The sequence below is a fragment of the Helicoverpa zea genome, chromosome 2 (assembly GCF_022581195.2).
Source record: "Helicoverpa zea isolate HzStark_Cry1AcR chromosome 2, ilHelZeax1.1, whole genome shotgun sequence".
Lineage (NCBI taxonomy): Eukaryota > Metazoa > Arthropoda > Insecta > Lepidoptera > Noctuidae > Helicoverpa > Helicoverpa zea.
In genome coordinates this window covers 13,305,084-13,331,466 of record NC_061453.1, presented here as the reverse complement: position 1 = coordinate 13,331,466, position 26,383 = coordinate 13,305,084, and the positions used below count along the sequence as shown (strand labels likewise).

General features: G+C 37.6%; 1 protein-coding gene across 1 annotated transcript; it reads left to right on the top strand.

Moving 5' to 3' along the window:
- The first annotated feature begins 483 nt into the window (after nt 1–483).
- LOC124635936 lies at nt 484–13,340 on the top strand. Its single transcript, XM_047171902.1, has 11 exons — nt 484–579; nt 897–1,024; nt 1,751–1,878; nt 2,037–2,154; nt 5,033–5,042; nt 5,476–5,556; nt 10,906–10,976; nt 11,534–11,681; nt 12,203–12,349; nt 12,692–12,781; nt 13,185–13,340. Exons 1-11 carry the CDS (start codon nt 484–486, stop codon nt 13,338–13,340), a joined length of 1,173 nt encoding a protein of 390 aa, XP_047027858.1.
- The last annotated feature ends 13,043 nt before the right edge of the window (nt 13,341–26,383 follow it).

Sequence of the window (26,383 nt, the reverse complement as noted above, 5' to 3'; positions counted from 1 at the left end):
ATCGCCACTGACTATGCCGTGTGCGTAGCAAAACACTGTGTTACTAAGGGTGCATCTACACTGTTCAAGTAGCTTGCGCATGTTGAGGCACATGTGAAGGTTGCATGCATTTTAAAACGTGCGGATCCAGCGACTCGCGCATGTTCCAAAACAAAATACCCACCCGCGTGCTCTTGTCACTTGCGCATGTTAACTTGCTCCAGCTACATGCACCGTGTAGACGCACCCTAAGATATAAGTCTGATTACTATCGATTTGCCAAGAAGAAGATTATTTATAATGAAAACTTTTTAAAGAAACTATAAATAATGACACACCATAAACCATATAAAAACTCTCGACTTCAATGTCAATTTGAAATCAGATTTCTAGATTTCAAGATATTGTATTTTTTTACATAATATTGTTTAATTATGATTGTTTTTGAAATGTAGTTATATTCAGTTTTTCTTGAACTATACAAGTACATTTATATATTTCGATATGGAGAGCCGAAGAGATATCAGAACAACTGCAGAAAATGAGACTGAAAGACGGATATCGAAAAACCCAAGATTTAATTTGCATCTAGTACAAAAGGTTGGTACTTTTTTACGTATTTTTCCAATATAAAAGGCAGTTGTTCTATGAATATTTTGATGGGATTGCAAGCGTTCCTATAATAAATTGTCATTAAACATCCGGGGTAGTCGTTACGGGTAATCTGACACCAGTTACCAAGTGGTATTGGATTGCCCTTGTAACTGGGTCGAGGAGGCCAGATAGGCAGTCGCTCCTTGTAAAACACTGGTACTCAGCTGCATGCGGTTAGGCTGGAAGCCGACCCCAACATAGTTGGGAAGAGGCTCGGGAGATGATGATGGAGTGTAACTTAAATCTTGTTTCTATGATTACAGGCTACCGAACCTTCTGATCGGCCTATGATTGACTGTACAAAGTTTGAGAGACTATCTTTTTACCGCTCATACACTTCATCGCCAATTAAAATCGAATTGGTTGTATTATCGCATTTGGTTTTAAATGAGTAAGTACACTTATTACTTTTTTGCAAATACATACATATATTTAAGGAATTTATATTTAGTAAATATTAGCCGAAGAACCGATAACCGTTGGGGAAAACGAGTTCTAGAGTAGAGACCACGCCTCGGCAAACGTAGCAGGAACGGTGGAGTGATGACTTGCGCAAGGCGGCTGGCAGGAGCTGGATGCGAGAAGCCGAAAATCGATCTCAGTGGCACTTGGTGAGGCCTATGTCCAGCAGTGGACTTCGATAGGCTGATGATGATGATGATGATGAAATCTACGAGCGATGGAGAAAAGATTTTTTCTTTTCAAACCAAAAATTATGCTTTAAACTTGACGAGGCAAGATGCGTAGTTGTAGAACCCATGAATTGTAAGTAATACTCATCATTTAAAAAATAAACTACAACTCTAAAGTAAAATTGAAGAATACGGTCATCAGGAGAGCAAAGTTTTATTTTTGATTACCAAACTAAATACTTGATAAAGTCGATCTGATATCAGGAAAAGGACTGAAAAAATAAGGCAAAAATTTTCTATTTTTTACTCAATTTGGTACTTCAATGGTGTAGTTAGAACGTTAATAATATTAATCGCTTTTTTCTTTAACTCTTCAACTAACACATTTTGGGCCTAGTTGCCATCAATAAACAAGTTTATTATTATTATTAATTTTTAAACCTTGCTAGATTAAAGAAATGTATTAAATCACTAATTATTTTCAGCTACATCTGGTTCTACGTGTTGAATTTATTTTTGAAATCTTTACCACATAGTTTTCTTCACTTTTTTATGGCATCCTATGCGCCTGAAGAGCATATTTTTTTAACTAAAATGGTCCCTGTTTGTCATGGTAAGTAATTTTAATACCATTTGTATGAATTTATACTGTATCTTTAAACTAATAATAAGGCCAAAAATTTAGTTTTTTTTACATTCGGATTGCATACGTATAGAAATCATTTTCTGTAATAAGCTCAAAAATAATTTACAACAATATTTTAATTTCAGGTTTCAAGTACTTATTAGTAGTAGCAGCATTCTTTGAACTACTTTTATATTCCAATAGTGTTATTCAGCTATTTCATTTCTCGTTGGATGGTTTGGCATCCAAAAATCCTTGGAACAGGTCTGTTCTTCAAAACATATTTCCGTTATTACTAATACAATATTCTTCACATATTTTAACTGCCTCGGACTTCTATGACTGAGGTCTTGGGATCGATTCCCGGGTCGGGCTGAATTAGCTTCGTGGGTTGTTTAAACATTCACAAAACAGCCCGGAGCCTGGAAGTTGGTGATTGATTCACGTAGAAAATCGGAGAGCACGTTAATGTCGTTCCTGATCTCTCTCCTGTCCTGTCTGTGTGTAGCCGATAATCGGCTAGGAGGACATCGATAAATAATATTAACGTGAAATAGTTTGATAATATTTTATTTGTAAATTTTCAGGTGTAAAAACGCTACTTATTTTGACGTCGGAATGAACGAAACAGTCCACTGTTACAATTTTGAATACTTTGGAGACATATTATTCAACAATAGTGACATAATTTTTGACAAATTTAAATTAATTTATGTGGATGCAAACGGCACGCATTTTAGTTCAAGTGTGGCAGAATATTACAGAACTAATGTGTAAGTCTTGTATGGTCCAATATTTATGATAAGTCGTGGAGGTCAGATACGCTATCGTTCCTTGTAAAACACTAGTACTCAGTTGAATCCGGTTAGACTGGAAGCCGACTCCAACATACTTGGGAAAAGGCTCGGGAGATGAGATGATGGTCCAATATTTATTTCGTTACTGAATGATATACCATCTGCCTAGCCTTTTTCCAAATATATTGGTCGAGGTCTACTTCTAGTCTAACCGCAGCTTAGTACCAGTGCTTCAAATGAAGCGAATGGCTATCTGACCTCATTCAACCCACTTACCCGAGCTACCCCAAAATGATTGTCAGACTTTCCGGCTTCTGACTAGCCGTCATCATCATCTCCCGAGCCTTCTCCAACTATGTTGGGGTCGGCTTCCAGTCTTACCGGATGCAGCTGAGTACCAATGCTTTACAAGGAGCGATTGCCTATTTGATCTCCTCAACCCAGTTACCCGGGCAATCCAATACCCCTTGGCAAGACTGGTATCAGACTTGATGGTTTCTGACTACCCGTAACGACTGCAAATGATATAATACTTACGAATGAGTAAAAAAGAGTCGTTAGCTAAAAAAAATTACATGCTTTCCGAAATACGAGGAAACTTGTTATACCATAGATGGTCACCCATCGAAGGATTGGCCGCGTCAAGTGTTGCTTTACCGCATGACAGATCGAATAGCTACGAAATTGCATATGAGGTTAATAGGAGACGGGCCAGTAGAAATCTATACGAATGTACAATCTACAATCTAGAGGCTTAACTTTTACAGTGTTTATTTTTTCTGATTTCAGGATTTTAAGTACGCACTTTTCATTTGTTCGAGACTTAATTTATTTTGTGATCCTTTGGTCAGTAATAACATATTTTCATAATTGGGCCGAAAAAAGGACATTGTGGCGTGTATGTTACTTTATCGTTTATACACCGAGACTTTTTAGTCGTCTTACAAAGGTGGTCCACTCAATGTATCCGACATAAAATACCACTAGGCACGATTATTAATTTTATAGCAAAGAAAAATAATTAATACATTAGATAGAAATAAGAAACATCCTTTTAATAATGTTTACGTATCAAACGGTAGAAAGTAGGTACCTTCCCAGTACCACGGTAAAGATATTTAAACTGTGCTCGGGCCGCGCTCACAACAGGGTGTTTTTAATCTACGTTATGCGTCATAATAATGAATTTATTTTTATTTTAAAATTATTCAAATCTCATAAATATTTTTTTTTTGTGTGAACGTTTACTAGTCATTGGATACATGAAGTGGGCTGCCGTTGTAAGACGACTAAAAGTCACGGTGTACTATTATGAATTCGTGATACATGTATTACGTTTTATTGATTGCTATCTGTACCTTATCGAATATGGTAGGTATATGTTTTGCTCTTCTGTTCGTCCGTCCGTCCATCCGTATGCCAGCCTGTATCTCATGATCCGTGATAGTTAGAGAGTTGAAATTTTCACAAATGATGTATTTCTGTTGCCGCTATAACAACAAATACTGCTAATTAGAATTAAATAAATCTTTTGGGGGATCCCCATACTACGAACGTGATTTTTTTGCTCATGTTTGGTAGATTTCGATAAATATATTTTATCTATACTAATATTATAAAGCTGAAGAGTTTGTTTGTTTGAACGCGCTAATCTCAGGAAGTACTGGTCTGATTCGAACAATTATTTCGGTGTTAGATAGCCCATTTATCGAGGAAGGCTATAGGCTACTTTTTATCCGGGTTCGTGCAGAGGTTCCCACGGGATGCGGGTGAAACCGCGGGCAGAAGCTAGTATAGAATATTAGTTTGGATGGTACGGAACCCTTCGTGCGCGAGTCCGACTCGCACTTGGCCGGTTTTTTTGTATGAGCTGAAATTTCGCATGTTCGATTTCTTTGACGAAAAACTTTATATAATCGAACATTTTAAAGTCAAAGAGATAAAATACTTTTAGATAAAAAAAGTAGTGTTTATTATTATATTTTACAGGCACTAAATGTATCCCATTGGGTAACAATTGCTATTGATGTGACAGCGTTTTTATACTTAATATCAGTTGAGACTCATAAGCATGAAAACGAGCCAGCTGCGAACTCTACAGTCTTAGCCCAACCACCCGAATATAGTATCTTTAGCTTCGAATATTGGGTGAGAACTATGTATCATAATAATAAAAATGTATCATTACTAAAAGACCAAGATCTAGACTAACATCCCAGTGCCGCTAGACATTACTTATTTTCTCAGAAATAAAACAGAATAAGGCATTCGATCGAATAACTTGTATTTAGTGTGCAGTTTTGCAAGTTTTTCAGATCACATTTTTTTAACTCTTTATTCTACAGAGCAGTTTATGTTTGTCAGTGTATGTTTGTCATTTCTATTGACGACCTCGATGGCGCTATGGTCACCATACCGGACTGCCGAACCTGAGGTCCCGGGTTCGATTCCCGGTTCGTTCGACATTTGTGTGATGAGCATGCTTGTTGGCCGTGGTCTGGGTGTTACAATATGTATTTATATGTAGCCATATGTAGTTTATCAGTTGTTTTAGCAGCCATAACACAAGTTAATTAATAACTTACCATGGTGCTAACCAACCGTGTGTAAAAAGGTGTCCCGACATTATTTATTATTATATACGCGATTAGCATCGTGGTAAGCGCGAGTCAACGGCACGTTTAAAAAAACGTGGTCTGCATGGGCCTCAGACCCGTCAGTGGTCCTCCCAGAGTAGATTATTTGAGTTATCAACATTTACGAGATTTTAAACTTACTGTTTTCTTAGTCTGCTGATGTGGATTTGATCGCCGAATCTATAAGCGCGCCACCAGTTGTCCATATTCTGACTGCAAGAAGTACTCAAGAGGTAAATTTCTCGCAGTTTCTTTGCTGTTAAGTTGAAATAAAAAAAATGAAAAGTTATTTATTTAAATTAGGCTGCCAAACAGCACTTTTCGAACTTTCGAACTCTTCACCACTTCCCATGTTTTTTTTGCTTGGAAGAAGAAGTGGCGCAACAAACTCCCCAGCAAGTAGTTTTCATAGCTATGTTTTATTCGTTTGTTCCCACTTCTGTTGGGATTGGTTTCCAGTAAACCGAATACGGGTGAGCAGCGGACTTTAGTATGGGGTGGGAGCGTAGCTGATCTTCATATTCCAATTACCCACCGTGTACCTGTATATCTACATATACATATAGGTAGCTAACCTTAAGTAAGATTTTTCGATCTGTAACAGTATATAAAAAATCGTAAGTTAACTCTGCCAATGCATGATTTTTTTTCATGAAGTTTATATAAATAAATACACCAATTCTCAATAGTTAGTTTGGCGAGAACTGTACCTTCTATATTTTACTTATTTAGAAAATAACGTCAATGTTGTTATTTATCTTTTTCAGATAAATCCTGGAACGGATTGCGCAACGATGGTTATTTCAAATACGTTGTTATATTTTCTCAAATCACTTGTATTTTTTGAGATCAAAACTTACGTCGAGTCTTTCGCCCATTCGTCTATTCATATGATGGATTTTTGTGAGAATTTTTCTTGATATTTTTTAATTTAAATTTTATAAATTAGTAAGTACATTTTAGCAATATACGCACACAATTTGATAGAGTGACCAGAAGAAAAAAATATGTCTGTCGAAGTACCTCACACCATTGGAATCTCTTTTTAAAAGTACCTTAAGATTGGCCAATATTCGAGTTTTACGATGAATGGAAGAATATTTAACTGCAAAATGCAAAAAAACCGACGTCCGACATACTGTGTGAGATTAGTCGATTTTTCCTTATAATCTACGCGCCCCAGCTTCGCATGGGATTACCAGTATTTCCCCACTATTTAATGAATGTTACTATACATATAAACCTTCCTCTTTAAACACTCTATCTGATAAAAAAACCGCATGAAAATCGGTTGCGTAGTTTTAAAGATTTAAGCGTACAAAAGGACATAGGGACAGAAAAAGCGATTTTACTATGTAGTGATACTAATATAGCAGGTACTACGTACTACGGCTAGCAATGTTATAAATTAATACATTGTGACTGCTTTTTAGATCAACGCACTTGGTTCTTCTACTGGCCTCTATTTTATTCACACTTCTATTTCGGCAACGTTTATACAATAGTATTCATGTTTTGCACAGGGGTTAACGAGTTCTTAGTTATGGTAAGTAATAAAAACTATTCTTATACAAAAATTTTAATTATTTTTATAATATATTGCATCTACATTGTGTTTGGACATATTTTATTTTGTTTTGGTAAGGTTTTTCCACAATTATGGGTTATGACTACCTGCGCACTGTACCGACATTATAAATATTATTGTAAATAGTATTGGACCCAAAACTGAAAACCATAATATATCTTCTTCTTTCTTCTAAGTATATATATAAAAGAAAGTCGTGTTAGTTACTCCACTTATAACTCAAGAACGGCTGAACCGATTTCACGTTAAGTTTCAGTTAAGAGCCAGGGGAAGGACATAGGATAGTTTTTGTCACCATCCGGCTACGGGAAGCAGTTATCTCGGGACGCGGGTGAAACCGCGGGCGGAAAGCTAGTATTTATTAAAAATTTAAACCGATTCAACAAAGCACTGATAGCGACAAAATATTTGTCATGACTAGAAGTCGGTGGCAAAATAACCACATTCAACAGATTTGCAGTGTTTTTGTAGGCCAGCTCTCTAACATACTGTAGCACATTTTTTCTTTATTTCAGATAGTGACATATCATTGTTTAATACAAACCGTGATCTATGAATGGCCAAAGTTTCAACATAGAGTTAAAATTTGGTTTTTTAAAGTGCCGTTAGTTATTTTAGGCGTAGTGGTTTTAATATTTACCAACGGATGGGTAAGAGAGAATTTTAATTTTTCTACATTATTTTAATAAATTCTGTATGGAATTATGATATAAGAAGCAAAAATACTATCATATTCCTCTCCTCGATCGTTCCCTCAATGCTGAGGATCGTGACTCCTTTTTATTTCGTCAACCAGTTGTCTCCATCGGTTACGTTCCGTTGCTTGGTGTAGTGCAGTGCTGACAGATATCTCCAGTTCCTCCGATATCTGGTCTGACCACCGTTTGGGACTTCTACCTCTAGGTCTTTTGCCTTCAATTTTTCCTGTTACCATCAGGCGTTCCAAGTTGTTAGTGTCTCTGCGAGCAACGTGGCCGAAATACCGTACTATTCGCTGCAAGCAGGTAGTGGATAAGCGTTTTGTCTTTTCTAGCTTTAGTTGTTGTAGAATGGATACATTTGTGCAGAAGGCTGTCCATGGTATCTGCAGCATACGGCGCCAACACCACATCTCAAAAGCGTCGATTCTCAGCCTGTCGGCAGCTTTAAAAGTCCACGTTTCCGCACCATATAATGCGATGGAAAAGACAAGAGTGCGGACCAGATGTATTTTGGTCCGATATCTGATGTTTCGGTCCTTCCAGACTTTGCTCAACTGGGTCATCGCTGTCTTTGCCATGCCAATTCGCCTACGTATTTCAGGTTCGCTACTTCCCTTATTTGTTATTAACGAGCCAAGGTATTGGAACTGGTTTACGGTCTCGTAGTCTTGTAGGATATCAGTGCGTTGAATAGTGTCAAATCGATCAACGATCATGAGCTTGGTCTTAGATTTGTTAATTGCAAGTCCCATTTCCAGACTGGCTGTTTCTAAACGACGCAGCAGCTCCGCCATTTCGTTTTCGGATGATGCGAAAAGGGTGGTATCGTCTGCATATCTCAGATTAGATATCTTGACTCCACCTATCTTTATGCCACCCTCCCAGTCTTCTAGCGTTTGACGCATAATGTGTTCTCCGTAAATATTAAAGAGTATAGGAGAGCTTATGCATCCCTGACGAACGCCCTTCTGGAATGTGAAACGGCTTGATGTTGTGTCTCCTACTGTTACAGTGCCATAACTCGACTCATAAAGGTTGCGAATCAGCATTACGAGGTGGGAGGGTACCCCCGCTTCGGTAAGTACTTTCCATAGTTTCTCCCACTTGACGCAGTCAAAAGCTTTTTGGTAGTCCACAAAACACATGAAAGTTGGGGTGTTATATTCGTAGCATTTTTCTATTATGAGCCTTAAGTTTAATATTTGTTCTCTCGTTCCCCTTTCTTTTACAAAACCCGCTTGTTCTTGGGGTATTTGCCAATCCAGGAAAGCTCTTAGTCTGGCATTGAGGATGTTAAGGAGAACTTTGCTGGCATGGGATATTAGTGCAATAGTTCTGTAATTACTACAGTTCCGCATCGATCCTTTTTTATGGAGAGGAAGAATTGCGGAGTGTACCCAGTCAGATGGCCAAAGTCCTGTATGCCATATTCTATTGCATATATTATGCAGGCATGTTATTCCATTTGAGCCCAGTCCTTTCAAGACTTCCGCTGTGATTCGATCCGGCCCTGGTGCTTTATTTCTTTTAAGTTTCCGGATCGCATCTTCAACTTCTGAGCGGAGAATGCTGGGCTCTTCATCTCCTATGATTTTATTTGATGAAGTGGATTTGGATGATTGGTCTTGGTAGAGTTCCTCGCAGTATTCTTTCCATCTTTCAGCTACTTTGGCAACTTCATGTATCGGATTCCCATTTTTGTCATCTATCACCCACGAGGAAGGTTTGACTTTGTGTGTTATTTGTTTGACCTTTCTGAAAAGATCAGCAGTTTGATACTTGTCCGCATGATGTTCGATTTCGGTACAGATGTTCTCCAAATACTGGTTCTTATCCCTTCTGCACTGTCTTTGAATTAACCTGGACATTTGAGAGTACTTCACTTCGAAATTTTCGGGTCTTTCGCCACTTTTGAGTTCTTTACGTAGCTTTATGTTAGACCAAACCTCCTCTGACATCCAGTCTTTTTTATCCATAGGTTTTTTGGCTATAAAATCTAGTGCATTAACAATTTTCTCGCTAAACTGCTGCCATTGCTCTTCTGGATTCATATGTGCAATTTTAGGGGTGAGTTCTGCTAGATATGATTCCGTATTGTTCTGGAAACCATCGTATTCCGGTTCTGAGAGCCTAGCTAAAGGTTTTGCTTTCTTACGACGAAACTTTAGACGCACTCGTAGATCTGACACTAGCAGTTGATGATCAGAGCCACAATCCGCTCCTGGATATGTTCTAGTGTTCGTTATGGACGACTTCCATCTGTTTGCAATCGTAATAAAATCAATTTGATTACGGTATTTTCCACCGGGTGAAGTCCATGTATATAATCTTCGCTTGTGGTGTTTGAAGCACGTGTTGGTTATAGTTAAATTATTGCTTACACAGAAATCTATGAACATTTCACCCCTCTCATTTCTGGTGCCAAGTCCATGTTTTCCAAGTATGTGGCGGATGTGGTCATCTTGTTCAGTGCTCCCTACCTTCGCATTCCAGTCTCCTTGAATTATTAGGATCTCGCGCTTGGATATGTTCTCTACTGTTGTTTGTAGAGTTCCATAAAAATTGTCAATGTCTTCCTTTGTTGACTGTGCTGTAGGTGAGTAGATTTGGATGATGTTTAGGGGAAGTGGGGTACAGTTGATGCGCATGGTCATAATTCTGTCATTTATTGGGATGTAGCCAGTGACGAATTTACGTAGTCTACGAGATACCAGTATGCCTACGCCATTTTTGCTATCAGTTTCGTGACCGGAGAAAAACATTAGATTGCCACTCGAAGTTGTGAGGTGTCCTTGTTGCTTCATATGAGTTTCGCATAATCCAAGCAACATAAGATTGTGTTCATTCATCTCCTTCTCTACAATCGCGAGTTTTCCCGGTTTCAGCAATCCTCTTACGTTCCATGTTCCCATTCTTTGCTTGATGCGCATGGATGGTTTCTTGTTGTCCTCAATAGCATCAACTGCCTCGGTAGCCTGATGACACACTATCGAAGAGTCTTCGGTCGCATATTTCACACTCGTCGACCCGGGAATCGGCGAGCGCCGAGGGTCAGTCGGATCGTCCGACGTACTAACTTTTCTGTCGTTGACCTTCATGGAGTTCTCTTGGGAGCATAATCGTAGTGGGTTCCCATTACCTTCTACGTCGGTTTGTTTTGAGGGTATTTAGTCCCCAGGGCCACCGTAGCCATGTTGTTGAGTAGGATACTTCACCGCCGCCTACTACTCGGCGTTGGCGTATTTTACAGCGGTCTTATTCCCTGGTGGTATTGGGTGTACGCCGTTCACCAGCCAACCCTCCTCCTTTCGCAACCGGGCTTGGGACCGTCTATGGCGGAGTTTATGGCGGACTATCATATTAAGTAAGTTAGAAAACAAGAACCTCTGTAAACTATGGGATTTTAGCGATATGAATACTGAAAATTTTGTTAGAATGCCTTTCGAGGCATTCTACGTAAATTCATAAGTACCTACTACTTATGTATTTACGTAGAATCACTAGAAATGTATAGAGAACTCTGGTAAACCGCCTCGGATGTTCTGATGATGAAACTGGTACCCATTTGGACGCATTTGGAAGCTGCAATATTCCGAAATAACATAAGTTGTATTTTATTCTTGCACGAGCAGTAAATTCTACGGGACGCGGGTGAAACCGCAGAAAAACTGCTAGTGTTTTATACAGGTGTGCAGAGGTCTAGGCGCATTTAACTCTCGAGTGTATCGCGGTCCTTTTCCCAGCTATGCTGAACTCGGCTGTCAGTCTAAATCGGTGCAGCTGAGTAACAGCATTTAACATAGAGCGACTGCCTTTCAGACATGACAACTGGGTGTCACTAATTAAACGTCCTTACAAAATACGGATTTTTTATACCACTGTTTTTTTTTTACAGTACATAGCAAATTTTTTTATCGCCAGTAAAGCTTTAATAACTGTCGTGGAATCCGTATTCTTGTACCTATTGTACCCTTTGGGAAGACTTGTAGACGACTATACATTTCATTACGGGACTCCACCAACCAGGTTGAGAATTCTGAACTTGAGATTAGTACCCGTATACTACGCGGTAAGTACATATAATAAAACTAGCCCTCACATTATGAAGTAGTTTTTTTTCCGCTGTGGGTGCTGTGGGCAGCGGTGAGGGAGTGTCATAATTTTACTGACAAAAAATCCATCGTGTTCCTTCATATGCCGTTTATGAAGCAGGGCCGCGGAAACTTTTTCGAATAATCCCTCAGCCCCGGCAGGCCTTGGCCCTGCTGGGCCCCGCTGGGGTTGCTGACATCTCTTTGAGGAGCGCGTTTAACAACGCGCGTCGCCGTCACGGGTCCTGTTATCTATACAGACGGAGAGACGATGAGCCACCCGAACTCACCGACTACGGACCCACGCCTACCGTGACTGGGAGTCATCTCGCGACACCCAGCGCCCGTGGTGTCTACAACATCCGACTTGTATCTTAGAAGTTACTTCTTTCCAGCCATAGCCTTTCATATAATCCGGCTAGATTCATCTGTTTGATAATAATAGTGTTTCTCTCGTATTTATACCAATAGGGTTTACTTACTTTTTTCAAATCCACAGTTCAAGTATTACTTCATGATGAATGCTACATATGATGTACTGAGTCAACCAGAAGTAAAAATAAAGATTCCGTACTTCGTCTGGTCGTGGCCCATTATGGCCGTGCCATTATTTCTTGGCGTATTATGGATAATATACAAGTACCTTGTAAGGCAGAGAATGGCAAGTATAATATTATCCTCTTTACTATTTCTTATTCCCTTGGTCATACCATCAGCGTGAACTGCTGGACCGATTATACTGAAAATTAGAGGGGAGGAAGCGTAGCCCCAGGAGAAGAACATAAGATCGTTTGTCACCATTCATTTACCGGGAGCAGTTACCTCGCGGATGAAACCGCGGGCGGGAGCTAGTTTTGATATATGTATAAAGCTGAAGAGTTTTCTCAAAGCCACCAATCTCAGGAACTACCAATCCCTTTTATTAAAATATCAAATTTTAGATAGCTTTTAAAAATTTAGATTTTGACATTCTGTGCGCATGTTTCAGACTTGGCAGTATATTTTCCGTCCTATCCCCAAGTGGGGACCGAGGGATTTTTCTGAACGGCAACTCAGAAAGCAATATAGTTCTAAATATGTAAGTAATATTAAGACTTTGTCATAAAAATATAATAATTCGCTCTAATCTATGCGCTCGCTATCTTCAATCGAACATTCCTTGATTGCTGACATGATGTGGCAAGATTCAACCAAAACTTTTTGAAAACGTGACTGATTTTCTTTCACATTTGTAATATTCCGCCAGCGGCTTCGCCCGCGTGGCATATCTATACATATATAGGCAAATTTTTTACCTATTTGATTTGCCTATGTGGTAATCCAGGGTATCACTTATCTACCAAATTTCAAACAAATCGGTTCAGCCGTTTTTGCGTAAAAGAATAACAAACATACATCCATACATTCTCATAAGTAAGGAATCAGTAGGGAAGTAGGGATGTAAGTAGGATAAGTAAAGCTTTATTTGGTTCTGTTTTCAGTACATCAGTTCAGAAGTACCAAAACTACTGAGCCGCTATCTAATGTCCAAAAGGGAGTCTAAAGTATATAAAGTAGATGTTCGTTACGACATGCAAAGAAGGTCAACGGTCAGCAAGGCGGTCGGTTTTAGCGCTCCCAGTAAAAAAAATATGTAATAAACATTATATAATATTAATTATTTTCGTACTTAATTATATTTTAGATTTTAATTTTATTCATGAGAAAGGTAACTAGTTTTATATATTTTTAGTGTTTACCTAATTTATAGATCATTGTGTTTTTGTTTTTGGGATTTAAAATATATAACGCCTACTCGTTTATTTGTGTTATTCATAATTATCCTACGTAATTTTACTATGGCATGGAGCATACATGACAGCAATGCCATCCGGAATTCTCATGGAATGTCCTATATTCTGGTAAGTAAACTATCTAGAAGATTGGTATTGAGGTGAAAAATGATGTCTTCAAAGGAATTTATTAAAACTGTACTATTTACAGTTTCAATCATGATTTTCTTAAATTGTAGTAAAACCACGAAATGCAGCTGATGCTGTTTATACAAATATAATGAAGAAGATTATTTTTATTTGTTTGTGTGTTTGTACCCTAAAAGCTACGTTACTACTGAATCGTTCCAAAAAACTTCCTATTAGGAAGCTACACTATCCTCGAGTCATATAGGCTATATTTTCCTTCTCCTGAAAGTGTGTGAAACCGCGGGAACAAACTCGTTTATAAATAAAGCATTTCAACCGCCAACCCCACTCATATTATTCGTACAGAATTTTCACAGGCAGATCACTCCTCGTACATAAATATTTAGCAGTCGCCCACTCCAACGCGTCAAATGCAAATAAATTCAATTCAGTTACTACAATCGTATTGGCACCAATGTTAATTAAATCTGTTCGGTTCATTGCAAATTTAATACTAAATTGCTTTGGTATTTATGCAGTGTTGGTTCGTGTGGCCTCGACCTGTTTTCGGAGATAACGGCGAAATTATTTAATGTGTAAACTTTATTCTATTGTTAGCTATGGCTGTCAATATGAAACGCTTCTTATAAAATATGTATTAAAATATTCTGTGTGCTACTGAATACAATTTTCTCACAACATCTTGCAATAAGAAAAAAAGGCATTTGTACTTGCCTGACCTGGAATCGAACCCACACCCTCATACTCGAGAGGTTGGTTCTTTACCCGATAGCTTACCACGACTATCTTGAAGACTAGGCACACATAAAGTAGTAGGTGCTATCAGAAGAATCCATCATCAGCATCAAGTTGGAGACTAATCCATACTCCACGACAGCATTGTGAGAATTGAAGCTATCTCACAATGAAATCAGAAACTCAATATAGATATACGTCTAAATAACTCAAATTAAAACCAGATATTTCAAATTATATTCAACTTCAAAGAGTGCTTAATAAAACAAAACACCCACTTAACAAAACGAATGTACAACAAAAACACAATTACTACCTACACAGGTACCTCGAAACGTTTACTGTTATTGTGAAAGACATTTACCAACTTAATTGCAGTCTGCCAGCCGAGATAAAGTAGATATTTCAGCTTTTAGAACGCGTTGAGCGGCGCCGAAACTTCTCTTGAGTGGGAATGTACGAGTGTTTACAAGTGGCCTCCTAGACGCTATGCGCGCCTGGTACTTTTATTTATGCTTTAATGAAAGTGTTACAAGGTTTTGAATAGGTTTATGAAGGAAATGTGTGATTTTTTACTATATAGTGTTGATTGATGATTGAGTATTCTTTCTACCAGGTTAGATAAAGTAGATATTAACCGTCTTACCCATTGACATATAACTATAGTCTTACCACAAAAACTTTTTAACGTCAGTTAATGACTTGTCTCAAAAAATGTCAAATTATGACGTTGACATATGGTTCATTTTGGAGCATTGACATATAACTCTAAGCTCGATGTTTTGGAGTATAATTCTAAGCTCGATGTTTTGGTTTTGGAGCCACATTTTTTTTAGACAAGTGTAAAACAGTGGTTAAAGTTTTTGTAGTAAGGCCATTAAGGTTTAAGAACGCGTTGAGCGGCGCCGGAACTTCTTTTGAGTGGCCTCCAAGACGCTGTGCGCCCCTGGTACTTTTATTTGACAGTGTGTGTTACTAGGTTTCGAATAGGTTTATGAGGGAAATGTGTGATTTTTACTACTGCTGTTGACGATGATTGATTATTCGATATAAATGTTTTTTTTTTTTTTGTTATGTGGGGTAAGTCCCAAAATAATGATCCAAGGAGAGATAGCAAACGAAGAAACTATGTATATGGTAGAATAGCAGCTGACAGACTCCAAATAGAATTTCAGAAAAGGGAAAAATAACTTTTAATAATTAACTTGTCACAACTCAGTGGAATTATTGTCATTAATAGAAGAATATCTAGAGCAATATATTTCAGATTAGAAAATTGGAAAAAATTGGATTAGAGGATATACCAGCAAACACTACGTAATTTACTAGTAAAAAGGTAAACGCTAACCAAGGGAAGCACATAAAAACTAAGAAGTTTTGATTGTGAATCGCAAAATTGCATACATTTGCATAAAATTAATACGTATGCATTGAGTTTCGATTTCTTTGAAAGAAACTTAAAAAAAATATGATTTGTTCTCATGTTTATGCCAGACTTTTGTATAGCAAAATCCAAAAAAAAATTGCTTTGGTTCATTGTAAACTTCAGTAGTTGACCATCATCTGCCTAGCCTTTTCCCAACTAAGTTGGGGTCGGCTTCCAGTCTAACCGGACACACCTGAATGCCAGTGTTTTACAAGGAGCAACTGCCTATCTGACCTCCTCAACTCACTTACCCTACTTACTCCATACTCCACTATTTAATGTTTATTCCAAGGTGGCCATTATTCCAAGGTCCTCATCAGAAAAACTACCCGAAAAGGTTTTGCAGGTCCTATTTCTGTATTTATTGTGGCTTTATAAATGTAATCACGTAATTCCTGGTCACAAACGCGTCTCTTGTTCTACGAAGGAAATTGGTCTAAGTTACAAGAAATAACAGTTGAGTAATATACAAAGTTTTGTAAATAAATTGACTGTTTAATTACTAAAAGCCGAATTATATAAAGACATGCTTACCGATATGTAATAAACGATAGCTTGACATTCAAAACTATTAGAACAGTGTCCACGATTCAGTAACGTTGATGACATCGTTATGATATAGATTTTTCAGCTAAAATAATTTAATTGAAGTATGTATTTAATCGACTTTGATACATAACGATGATTGGGAGCTAGAGCAGATAATATTATTTTGGAATACGATATACGAGGACACTTTTTTTTTTCTAAAAAATATTAATATTATCTACTAATCGCTTACACTTTGCACCAAAAAATCGTCGATCGTTATCTTTTCTCTAAATTAGAGGCGGGCGCGGGTCGAAAGGGTTTTCCTTAATCTCAGCCTTTAATGTGAGCAGATGCGGGTTACATACTATTGTTTATTTTACGTCCTTGTGTTTTTGGTAGTATTCTGAACGTTCTTTTGGTCATTTTCTTCTTCTTCTTCGGGTGACTCTCCACTACTGGAGGTTAGCCGTCAGCTCAGCAAATTTTTTCCTATCTTGTGCCAAGCGAAACAGGTCTTCAACGCTGGCAATACTCGTCCACTCTCGGATGTTCCGCAGCCAAGATTTCTTGCGCCTTCCAACGCGCCTTTTACCCTTTATTTTGCCCATCATTATTAGTTGCAACAGTTGGTATTTATCGTTTCTCAGTACATGACCAAGATAGGCAACTTTTTTGCGTTTGATGGTCTGCAACAATGCCCTGGTTTCACCGACGCGTTGAAGTACCTTCTCGTTGGAAATTTTCTGCATCCAGCTTATGCGTAGCATCCTGCGGTAACACCACATCTCGAAGGCTTCAAGCCGCTTTTGGGTGTTCACTTTAAGCGCCATGCCTCGCTTCCGTATAATACTACTGGCCAGATATAACAGTGAAGCATTCTGACTCTCAGTTTAATTCCAAGATTGCGATTGCACAGAACGTTCCGCATTTTTTGGAATGTTGCTCGGGCAATTTCGATACGGGTACAAATTTCTTCGTCACTTTCCCATTTTTCATTCACCCAAGCACCGAGATACTTGTAATGCTGAACCTGTTCGAGATCTGAGCCTGCAATACTTAATTGAGGGGCCGAGATGTGGGTACCAGATGCAACCAGGTACTTAGTTTTGGTAACATTCATATTCAAACCTGCTCTTAGACTGCACTCGTGAACTCTGTTCAATATATACTGCAGGTCTTGTTGCGTTGAGGCCAGAAGTACTGTATCATCGGCGTATCTCAAGTTATTGACTATCTTGCCATTTATCGTGATTCCGACTTCGAGACCTTCCAGAGCTTCTGTTATAATTGCTTCAGAGTACAGATTGAATAATAACGGTGACAGAATGCAACCTTGGCGGACTCCCCGGCAGATATCAATTTGGTCAGTCTCCGAATTTTCCACCCTTATATTCGCTGTTTGGTTCCAGTACAAATTCTTTATAATTCTAAGATCTTTCCCATCTAAGCCAATATCTGTTAAATGTTGCATAAGTATCTCGTGCTTGACACGGTCAAAGGCCTTTTCATAGTCAATAAAGCACAAGATAACATCACTTTGCATATCCTTACACTTCTGTACTAGAACATTTAAGGCAAAGAGTGCTTCTCTAGTTCCCATGCCAGAACGAAAACCAAATTGGCTTTCGCCAAGTTGTTCGTCACACTTATATCGTATTCTAAGGTGGATGATAGATAAGAATAACTTTAGAACATGACTCATTAGGCTTATAGTACGGTATTCAGAGCACTTCTTTGCTTTTGCTTTCTTTGGAAGTGTGACAAACGTGGACCTTAGCCATTCTTCGGGTAGACTGCCAGAATTATATATTTGGTTGAATAGTAGGGTCAAGGCATCTAGGTGTTGATCTTCGAGGAGTTTGAGTAATTCCACAGGTATATTATCAGGGCCCAATGCTTTACCCGTTTTAGCATGTGTTAGTGCATGTTTCACCTCGGATTTCAAAATAGGTGGACCAGTGTCATCCAAAAGTAAGTGATCAACAGGTCTTGAGTTGTCTTCAAACATTTTTTGGATATACTCACTCCAAAGTTTCTTTTTGTTTTCCAAGGTCACTATGAGACCTCCCTGCTCATCCGACAATATGTTTGAACAAGTCTTCTTATAAGTGCCAGCAAGGTCTTTAATTTCTTTATGCAAGTTAAAGCTATCGTGCTTTCGCATGAGCTCTTCGATATGCTTACATTTATTTTCATAAAAAGACTCACGGGTTATTCTTATGCGTTTCCTTATCAGCTTGTCTAATTCATTGTATTTAGTCGGATTGTTCTTAGATATCCTGCGTTCTTGCATCAACTGTAGAATATCGGTAGTCATCCATTGCTGCTTCCTGATTTGCGGAGATGGCTGAAGTAAATTTTGACCAATATTCCTGATGGTATCCTGAAGTGCGGAACATATCTCAGTCATGTTCGACGGCTTGGCTAACTGTTTATCTGCCCATTCGTTTATGGCCTTTGCAGCTTCTATTCTAATAGTGGGTTCTTTTAAGTTTTTCACATCTATACGCGTACAAGGTTTTACTCTGCGGATTTGTTTAAATTTGCATTGCAGTGTTGCCACTACAGGGTTATGATCGGATTTTATATCAGCTCCAGGGTAGGTTACAGCGTTTTTGATTTGGTCATTTTGTCTAGCTGTAAATGATATTGCTAACTTGAATGAGTAGTATCAATACACCTAGTTTTGCGTGTTTGAAAATGTAAAATCAAATAAAAATATACCAGCTATGTGTGTATATTTTTTGTTACTGATATCAGTTTTTTAAACGGTTTTATTTAGCTCACCCCGTTTGTTTTATTTATTATATATTTATTCATTCTTGGGTCAAATTTAGTCATTCAAATTTCACCCTCTTTCTGTCAACCGATTAATCTGAAATTTTGTATACACCTTTAATTCCGATGACAATACAATATAGTAATATCAATAACATTGTAAATCCAATATGGCCGCCGGCACAAAATGGCGGATAACGTAGATTTTATCAATCCCATCAATATGGGTATCAAATGAAAGGGCTCAACAAGCAGAATACAATATACTATAAAAAATTGAAATCCAAGATGGCGGCCGCTACAAAATGGCGAATAACTTAGGTTTTATCAATCCCATCAATATGGGTATCAAATGAAAGGGCTCAACAAGCAGAATACAATATACTATAAAAAATTGAAATCCAAGATGGCGGCCGCTACAAAATGGCGGATAACGTAGGTTTTATCAATCCCATTAATATGGGTATCAAATGAAAGGTCTCAACAAGTAGAATACAATTTACTATGCAAAATTGAAATCTAAGATGGCCGCCGCTACCAAATTTTTTATCAATCCCACCAATATGGGTATCAAATGAAAGGGCTTCACAAGTAGAAAACTGTCAGTAACTCCAGCGGGGCCCAACAGGGCCAAGGCCTGCCTGGGCTGCGAGATTGTTCGAAAGAGTTACCGCGGCCCTGGTACATAAAAGGCCTACGACGGAACAAAACGGTTTTTAGTCAAGAGTCTGGCACTCCCTCACCGCTGCTGACCCACAGCAGGAGAGGTCATGTGATGATTTTTGGGGTCGTTAAAAAAAAAGTATCTGGAAGGGCTATGTATTGAGGAATTACATTGTAATAAATTGTCAGGTAAGAGACCGTGTAATAATGATGCACTAAATGAATTAGATAGAATGAGGAATATTCGGTAGGTATTTTCATTAAATACTAAAAACTAGAAAATAAAAAAATCGGTAAAAAAACTTTTAAGTTAAACGGTTTTATCTTATGTGCACTGAAAACTAGAAAATAAAAAAATAGTTACTTACCTGTCAACCTACGTAGGTGGGCCCGGTCATATTAGACTAAAATAAAAACGTGGGGCCCTTGTGAAATCCTACCTATGGCAAAGCATATCTTTATACTTTGGTAGATCATGAGCTTGGCGTTCGCTGGTGAAGCCGCTACGGCTGATTATTGATTGTCAAAATCTCCAGTTACGATTATAGTAAGTCGATGCAATCCACACCTATTATACCTCTAGAAGAAAGTACTACAGCAATAGTTAATGGGCCCCACGTTTTTATTTTAGTCTAATATGACCGGGCCCACCTACGTAGGTTGACAGGTAAGTAACTATTTTTAACCGACTTCCCAAAAAGGAGGAGGTTCTCAATTCGTCGGGATCTTTTTTTTTTTTTTTTTTTTTTTATGTATGTTCACCGATTACTCAGAGACGCTTCGACCGATTTGCAAAATTTTTTTTTTTGTTTGATAGGGTTTACCTCCCAGGTGGTCCCATAGTCACCAGGTCAGGATCTGATGATGGAAACCCTGAGAAATCGAGGGCAACTTTCGAAAATCGTAGGCATACGTAGGGTAAAAACTTGACACTAAGGCGCATGTCTGATAACACTATGCAATGGTGAAGGCTTGGAGCTGACCTGATGATGAAGACCAGAGAAGGTCGAGGGAACTTGAACAATGAATGTGTAAAAAACTACCTCGTGTTTGGGCTTATTTTGTTCGTATTGACGAGACCTTTGCAACAGTGAAGGTTTGAAGCTGACCTGATGATGGAGACCAGCGAAGGTCGAGGGAACTCGACAATTGAATATGTAAACTACCTCGTGCTTGGGCTTATATTGTTCGTATTGATGAGAACTTTCCACTGCGGATATGACATGCGGATAGTGACAACTATGCTTGTCACTGAAAAGCTAAAAATAAAAAACTTTTTACAAAAAAATAAAACCGACTCCCAAAAACACTGAAAAGCAAAAAAAAACTATTCTTAGGTGCATCGGCCTAGAAGTCGGTGGCGTTATAAACTTAGTTACATCCATTAGACACCGACTTCTAGGCCGATGCACCTAAGAATAGTTTTTTTTTGCTTTTCAGTGTTTTTGGGAGTCGGTTTTATTTTTTTGTAAAAAGTTTTTTTTTTATTTTCTAGTTTTCAGTGCACATAAGATAAAACCGTTTAACTTAAAAGTTTTTTTACCGATTTTTTATTTTAATCAAAAATTTGATGTTCATAGCAACGTTGTAGATTGAACAGCCTTTTTACGTGAGTTGTATTTGACCAGACTTTAGGATGAAATCTTTCACAAAAAAACATAAAAAATGCAAATTCTCGAAAACATCTCGACAAAAGAAATCAATACTGAAAAAGTAAGAGTTTTTATTAAAAACCTCTTGTTAAGCAAAATCCAATTATCGTTCCTCCAACTCGGCCACAATCACAACAAAAGTCTGAAAAATTCACTCTCAGGGACGAAACTGGAAATTAAAAATCATATTTACGATTGTATATTTTTAATTTTGAAAAACAAACCGTTGTTACCGTGTAAGATGCTGAATTATTGAGCTCATTCCCGCTTCTCGTGAACAAGTTGTCATATAAATTTTGTGGAAAATTGCCATTATTTACAACAATTTACTGGCTCCTTGAAGTTTTTGCTGCTCACTTTTGAATTCCGCGAGTGTATTTTGATGTGTCTTGTAAAGTACAAATATTTTTTTATTGCTTTTAAAGTAGGACGAGGTCATGCGTCTGCTTACATATCTTCAGCTCAGTTGGAAAATACATTAACATACATGTTGTGATGGCAAGAGACGTAAAAAGCGAACGTAATTTTAATGCGAAAGTAACTGCCTTTCTGTTGCACTTTGTACGCAAGAGCCCAAAACTACTGAACTGATTTTAAGGAACTAAACATATAGTTTAGAGTCTGAGAATTGTCAAAGGGCTACTTTTTCATCCTCAGAAAGTTATCTGTCATTCCAGCCGAGACCAGTTGAAGTAGATAAATACATTTTCATGTAACTATAAAGTATTCATGCACTCAAGTATTTATGCTTAAGAAAACAAAACGATGCTTATACAAACAACAACAGAATTACTGAAATCTAGACCGAGGCCAAGTAATAATACGAGCACAAAGAAACAATATATCCGTTCTTATAAGAAATAATCTCGGTAACCTTATTCCGATTAGGTTTCATAAAAACAAAGGCTCAATAGGAGTTGACCGTTACGAATAAGGCTAAACACAATTGAGTAACTTATACTTAATTCTTGCCCAGTTTCTTAAAACGCAAGTATGGCAATTATCAAATTAGTACTTGCTTTCTCGGCCTTCCTTCACCTATGTATGTACCAGGTTGGAGATCAGGATTTCTGTTTCTATATTGAAGAAAAGACTTTCGCCCAGAAGTTGGAAGCGGGTACAAATAATCTTACTAACAGTGAAAGAATTTTTCAAATCGGTCAAGCAGTTTTGGAGCCAATTTGTATCAAACTTTACGTTTCCTCTTTATAATATTAGTGTAGATATGCTGCCAGCCGCACCAAATTGGACGATTCGACAACTATACAAAAGTGTGCAAGATTTCATACGATTGCATAGGTATAAAGAATTCTAAAATTCCTTTCGTTTTCGTTCCCATCAATACAGTCGACCTTAATTTTGATTCCTGAAAACTGTACTTCGTTTGTAACGATCCTTACTCGAAACAATGAGTACCTATAGTTTTATTTCCAGTTGGTTGCTCCATATAGCAATATGTAGGGCGAAGTAAATAGAGCTTTTGTAAAAGGGTTCTTGGGACAACCTTACGTAGGCACTCTAACATCGATTAGCATTTTTTGTTTAGCTCAGTGTTTTAATAGAAAAAGACTAAAACAGGTCTTGAAATAAATAGGTATTGAGTTCTAGGCTTATCTGATCACATATAACTCCTTCGTAAATCTTATATTGTTTTCAAAACCAAAAACTGCACTACTTATTTTGGTGTGAATGTTGAAGAATCATCATCCAACCCTAATTAGTTTTAAGAAAATAAAATAGTGTTGTCCAGAATTTTGGTTCACAATCCTTGTCTACCACATGTAATCGTCAATATTGACCAATATCAAAGAAACTATGTGTTGTTTTGTAGCTGCATTGCGGTTAGATATCATGGCGTACCTGCATTTTTGTGTATTGCATGAATTCGTAAAATGACACGACCGTTGAGAGTGGGCGGCAATTATAATTATGAATATCGATTACTTATTGCATTAAAGAAACGCTCCCAATTAATTGGATCCTAAAAGATCATTTACCCATTAATTAAGTTTGAGAGCAGATGGTAGACGAATTTAATTTAATTATTTTAACGTCTTCTATTTATTTCAATTTTATGCCACAAGCGTTTCTCATTGAGACGCAGTTATTCGGATTTTGACTGGGTGCAAACTTAAACTTAGCTTTCAATTAGATGAGGACTAGCTATTCCCCGCGATTCCACCTGTATTCCTACTGAAGTACTTTACCTGCATAAAAAGTAGCCTGTGTCCTTCTTCAGGCTCTAGATTATCTTATGTATGTATGTATGTTAAATCGGTTTTATAGTTTTGGCGTGAAAAAATGTCGTGGTGGCCTAGTTAAGTGGGCAAAGAACCAACCTCTCGAGTATGAGGCCGCGGGTTCGATTCCAGGTCAGGCAACCAATGCAACTTTTCTAAGTTTGTATGTACTTTCTAAGCATATCGTAGACACCAATGACTATGTTTCGGATGGCACGTTAAACTGTAGGTCCCGGCTGTCATTGAACATCTTTGGCAGTCGTTACGGGTAGTCAGAAGCTAGTGAGTCTGACACCAGTCTAACCAAGGGGTATCGGGTTGCCCGGGTAACTGGGTTGAGGAGGTCAGATAGGCAGTCGCTTCTTGTAAAGCACTGGTACTCAGCTGAATCCGGTTAGACTGGAAGCCGACCCCAACATAGTTTGGGAAAAGGCTCGGAGGATGGTGATGAGTTTTGGCGTGAAAGCGTCACAGGCAGACAAATTTTCATAAATAAATAGAATAAGTTAGGCACGAATTCACTCTCGCCACTGAAAACAAAAATATAACAGGCGACTAAGTGCTTAATATATTTAGTGGCCAGCTTAACACCTTTTAAAGCACAGTATATGCAAATCAGTAGCTAAACTCTCTTTGTTTTTGAAAAAGGCTACACAGAACTAAAACTAGGCGAACCATTAGCATTTTCAACTAAAATCTCTCAGCTTAGATTTGGTCGTAACTGCGCTAAATCTAGATTAGAATAACTATTATCTGGATTTCTAAATGAATGCCGTTTCTGCCCAGATTCTAATGTCCCTAATGCTAGTGTGAGAGAAATATCATTTTGCTAACTGCAAATTGAAATATTTGAGAGTTTTGGCGCTATTTTCGGGGAATGTTGTTATGTGAAATTCTTTGGTATTTTACTGGGGGCAACTGTCCCTGTTTGATGTTTAATTTTTTGTTATTTTGTATGAAGTATCCGAGAATTTGAAACTATGGTAATGAAATATAAAATTCTAAGTAAATTACCTAAAATTACAATTACATGGATTCGGGTTTATTTCTATGCAATTATTTAATTTTAGATGACTGATTTTGGAATGGGTATAGACTGTTTTATATTATTAAAAAGTTTTTTGCCTTAGCTTAGTACTTAGAAATCTTTTATGGTTCATAATGGCAAGAGTCTACATATTCTAGGCTAGTTAAAGATTAAAAAATAAAAAAGCAAAGACGATTTTTTTCTTTATTTATAACATGAATACAAAAAAGAACAAAGTACCTTTAAAATATAATTTGTGTATAAAATTCCTTTAAATATGTGCCATGGTTATGGGATATCCAGGGATCCATGGTTTTATAGTATTTTGCCTTTTGGTAATTCTGTCAGAATATCGCCACATCCCCCAGCCTCCTGAAACTATTACACCACAAATATGTTAAAATCTAATACGTCTTTACAAGTTACATAAAATATACGTAACATTCGTCAAAGGTACTTCAACAAACAGAAAATGTGAAGTCCAAATAAAATAACATTAGTATTTTTGCAAGAATTTTTCTGGAAGTTTCTGTGTATCTCCGGGGAAAGATATGCATCATTATGATAAAGTTGAACTGATAAATTCGTCTAATTTCATTTGGTATGAGACAATTCCTATATTTGAAATCAAACATTTTAGTCTGCTTGGATCTATCAATTAAAGAGAAGGTCTTCAAAGATTATGCCACAACTCTAGGCTGAGGTAAAATCTGTTTAAAAAAATAATTCTCTCCAATATTAAGTTTGTATAACAAATGGACAATAATATTTAAAATAAAGTACCTATCTACTTACGTGGTTTACAGCACTCCATACCCTGCCGTTGTTGTTCAGGACACAGTCCTATCTCCGTAACAATATTCCCGGGGGGACAGGCAAACCTTCTCGCACAAATACCACCAGCTTGCATACATGGTAACTCAAAGAACGGAGCCTTGCCAGCTGAAAGAAAATTATCGATATTAGCAATTTCGGCCTGACCCGGGAATCGAACCCGAGCCCTCGTGCACAGCAGGTGTGATATGCGACAGCACCAACGCGGACGTTATATGAATAATTTTAGCTGAAGCTCTTCCGATGAATCATTTCGGTAACTTTAGATCACTACCTGAAGCCTTTCCTCACTAGGAATGGATCACTGGCTTGAAGATGCAACTCAGAGGGGACTTCTTTCCAAACAGATAAGAGAATTTATGACTAATTATTTATTGGGGTAACCATCTAACCCACGCACAGACAGACAGATTCTCATAGAAATTCTGCACTTAGCCGTTGCTAAGTACAGAATTTCTATGAGAATCTGTAAGGCTTAAGTAACCATTAAATGTCTCTGAGTGTGTCCATAAGTATCCTATTCTTATTTAATTGAAAATGGAAATTGTAAGCAAACTGATAAATTTGAATCTCTCGTTTTTAATTTAAGTTCATAACATAATTGAATAGTTTCCAGTAACATTATTTCTTAGCAAAAACCACGTACCGTTCCCACTCATTTCTGATGGCTGTTCAGTAACTTTTGAGCTGCACAAAACACTCGAAAGTAAGGACAAACAAAAAATCTTGAAGAACATCTGGAATACAACCACTCTAATTGAAATTAGATAGATGACTGATCTATTGACATGATAATTAACTTAAAATATTATTCCGTTTAGTTTTGAGAGTGGTTCACGAGTGTGAAAGGAGTTATTATTATAATAGAGTAC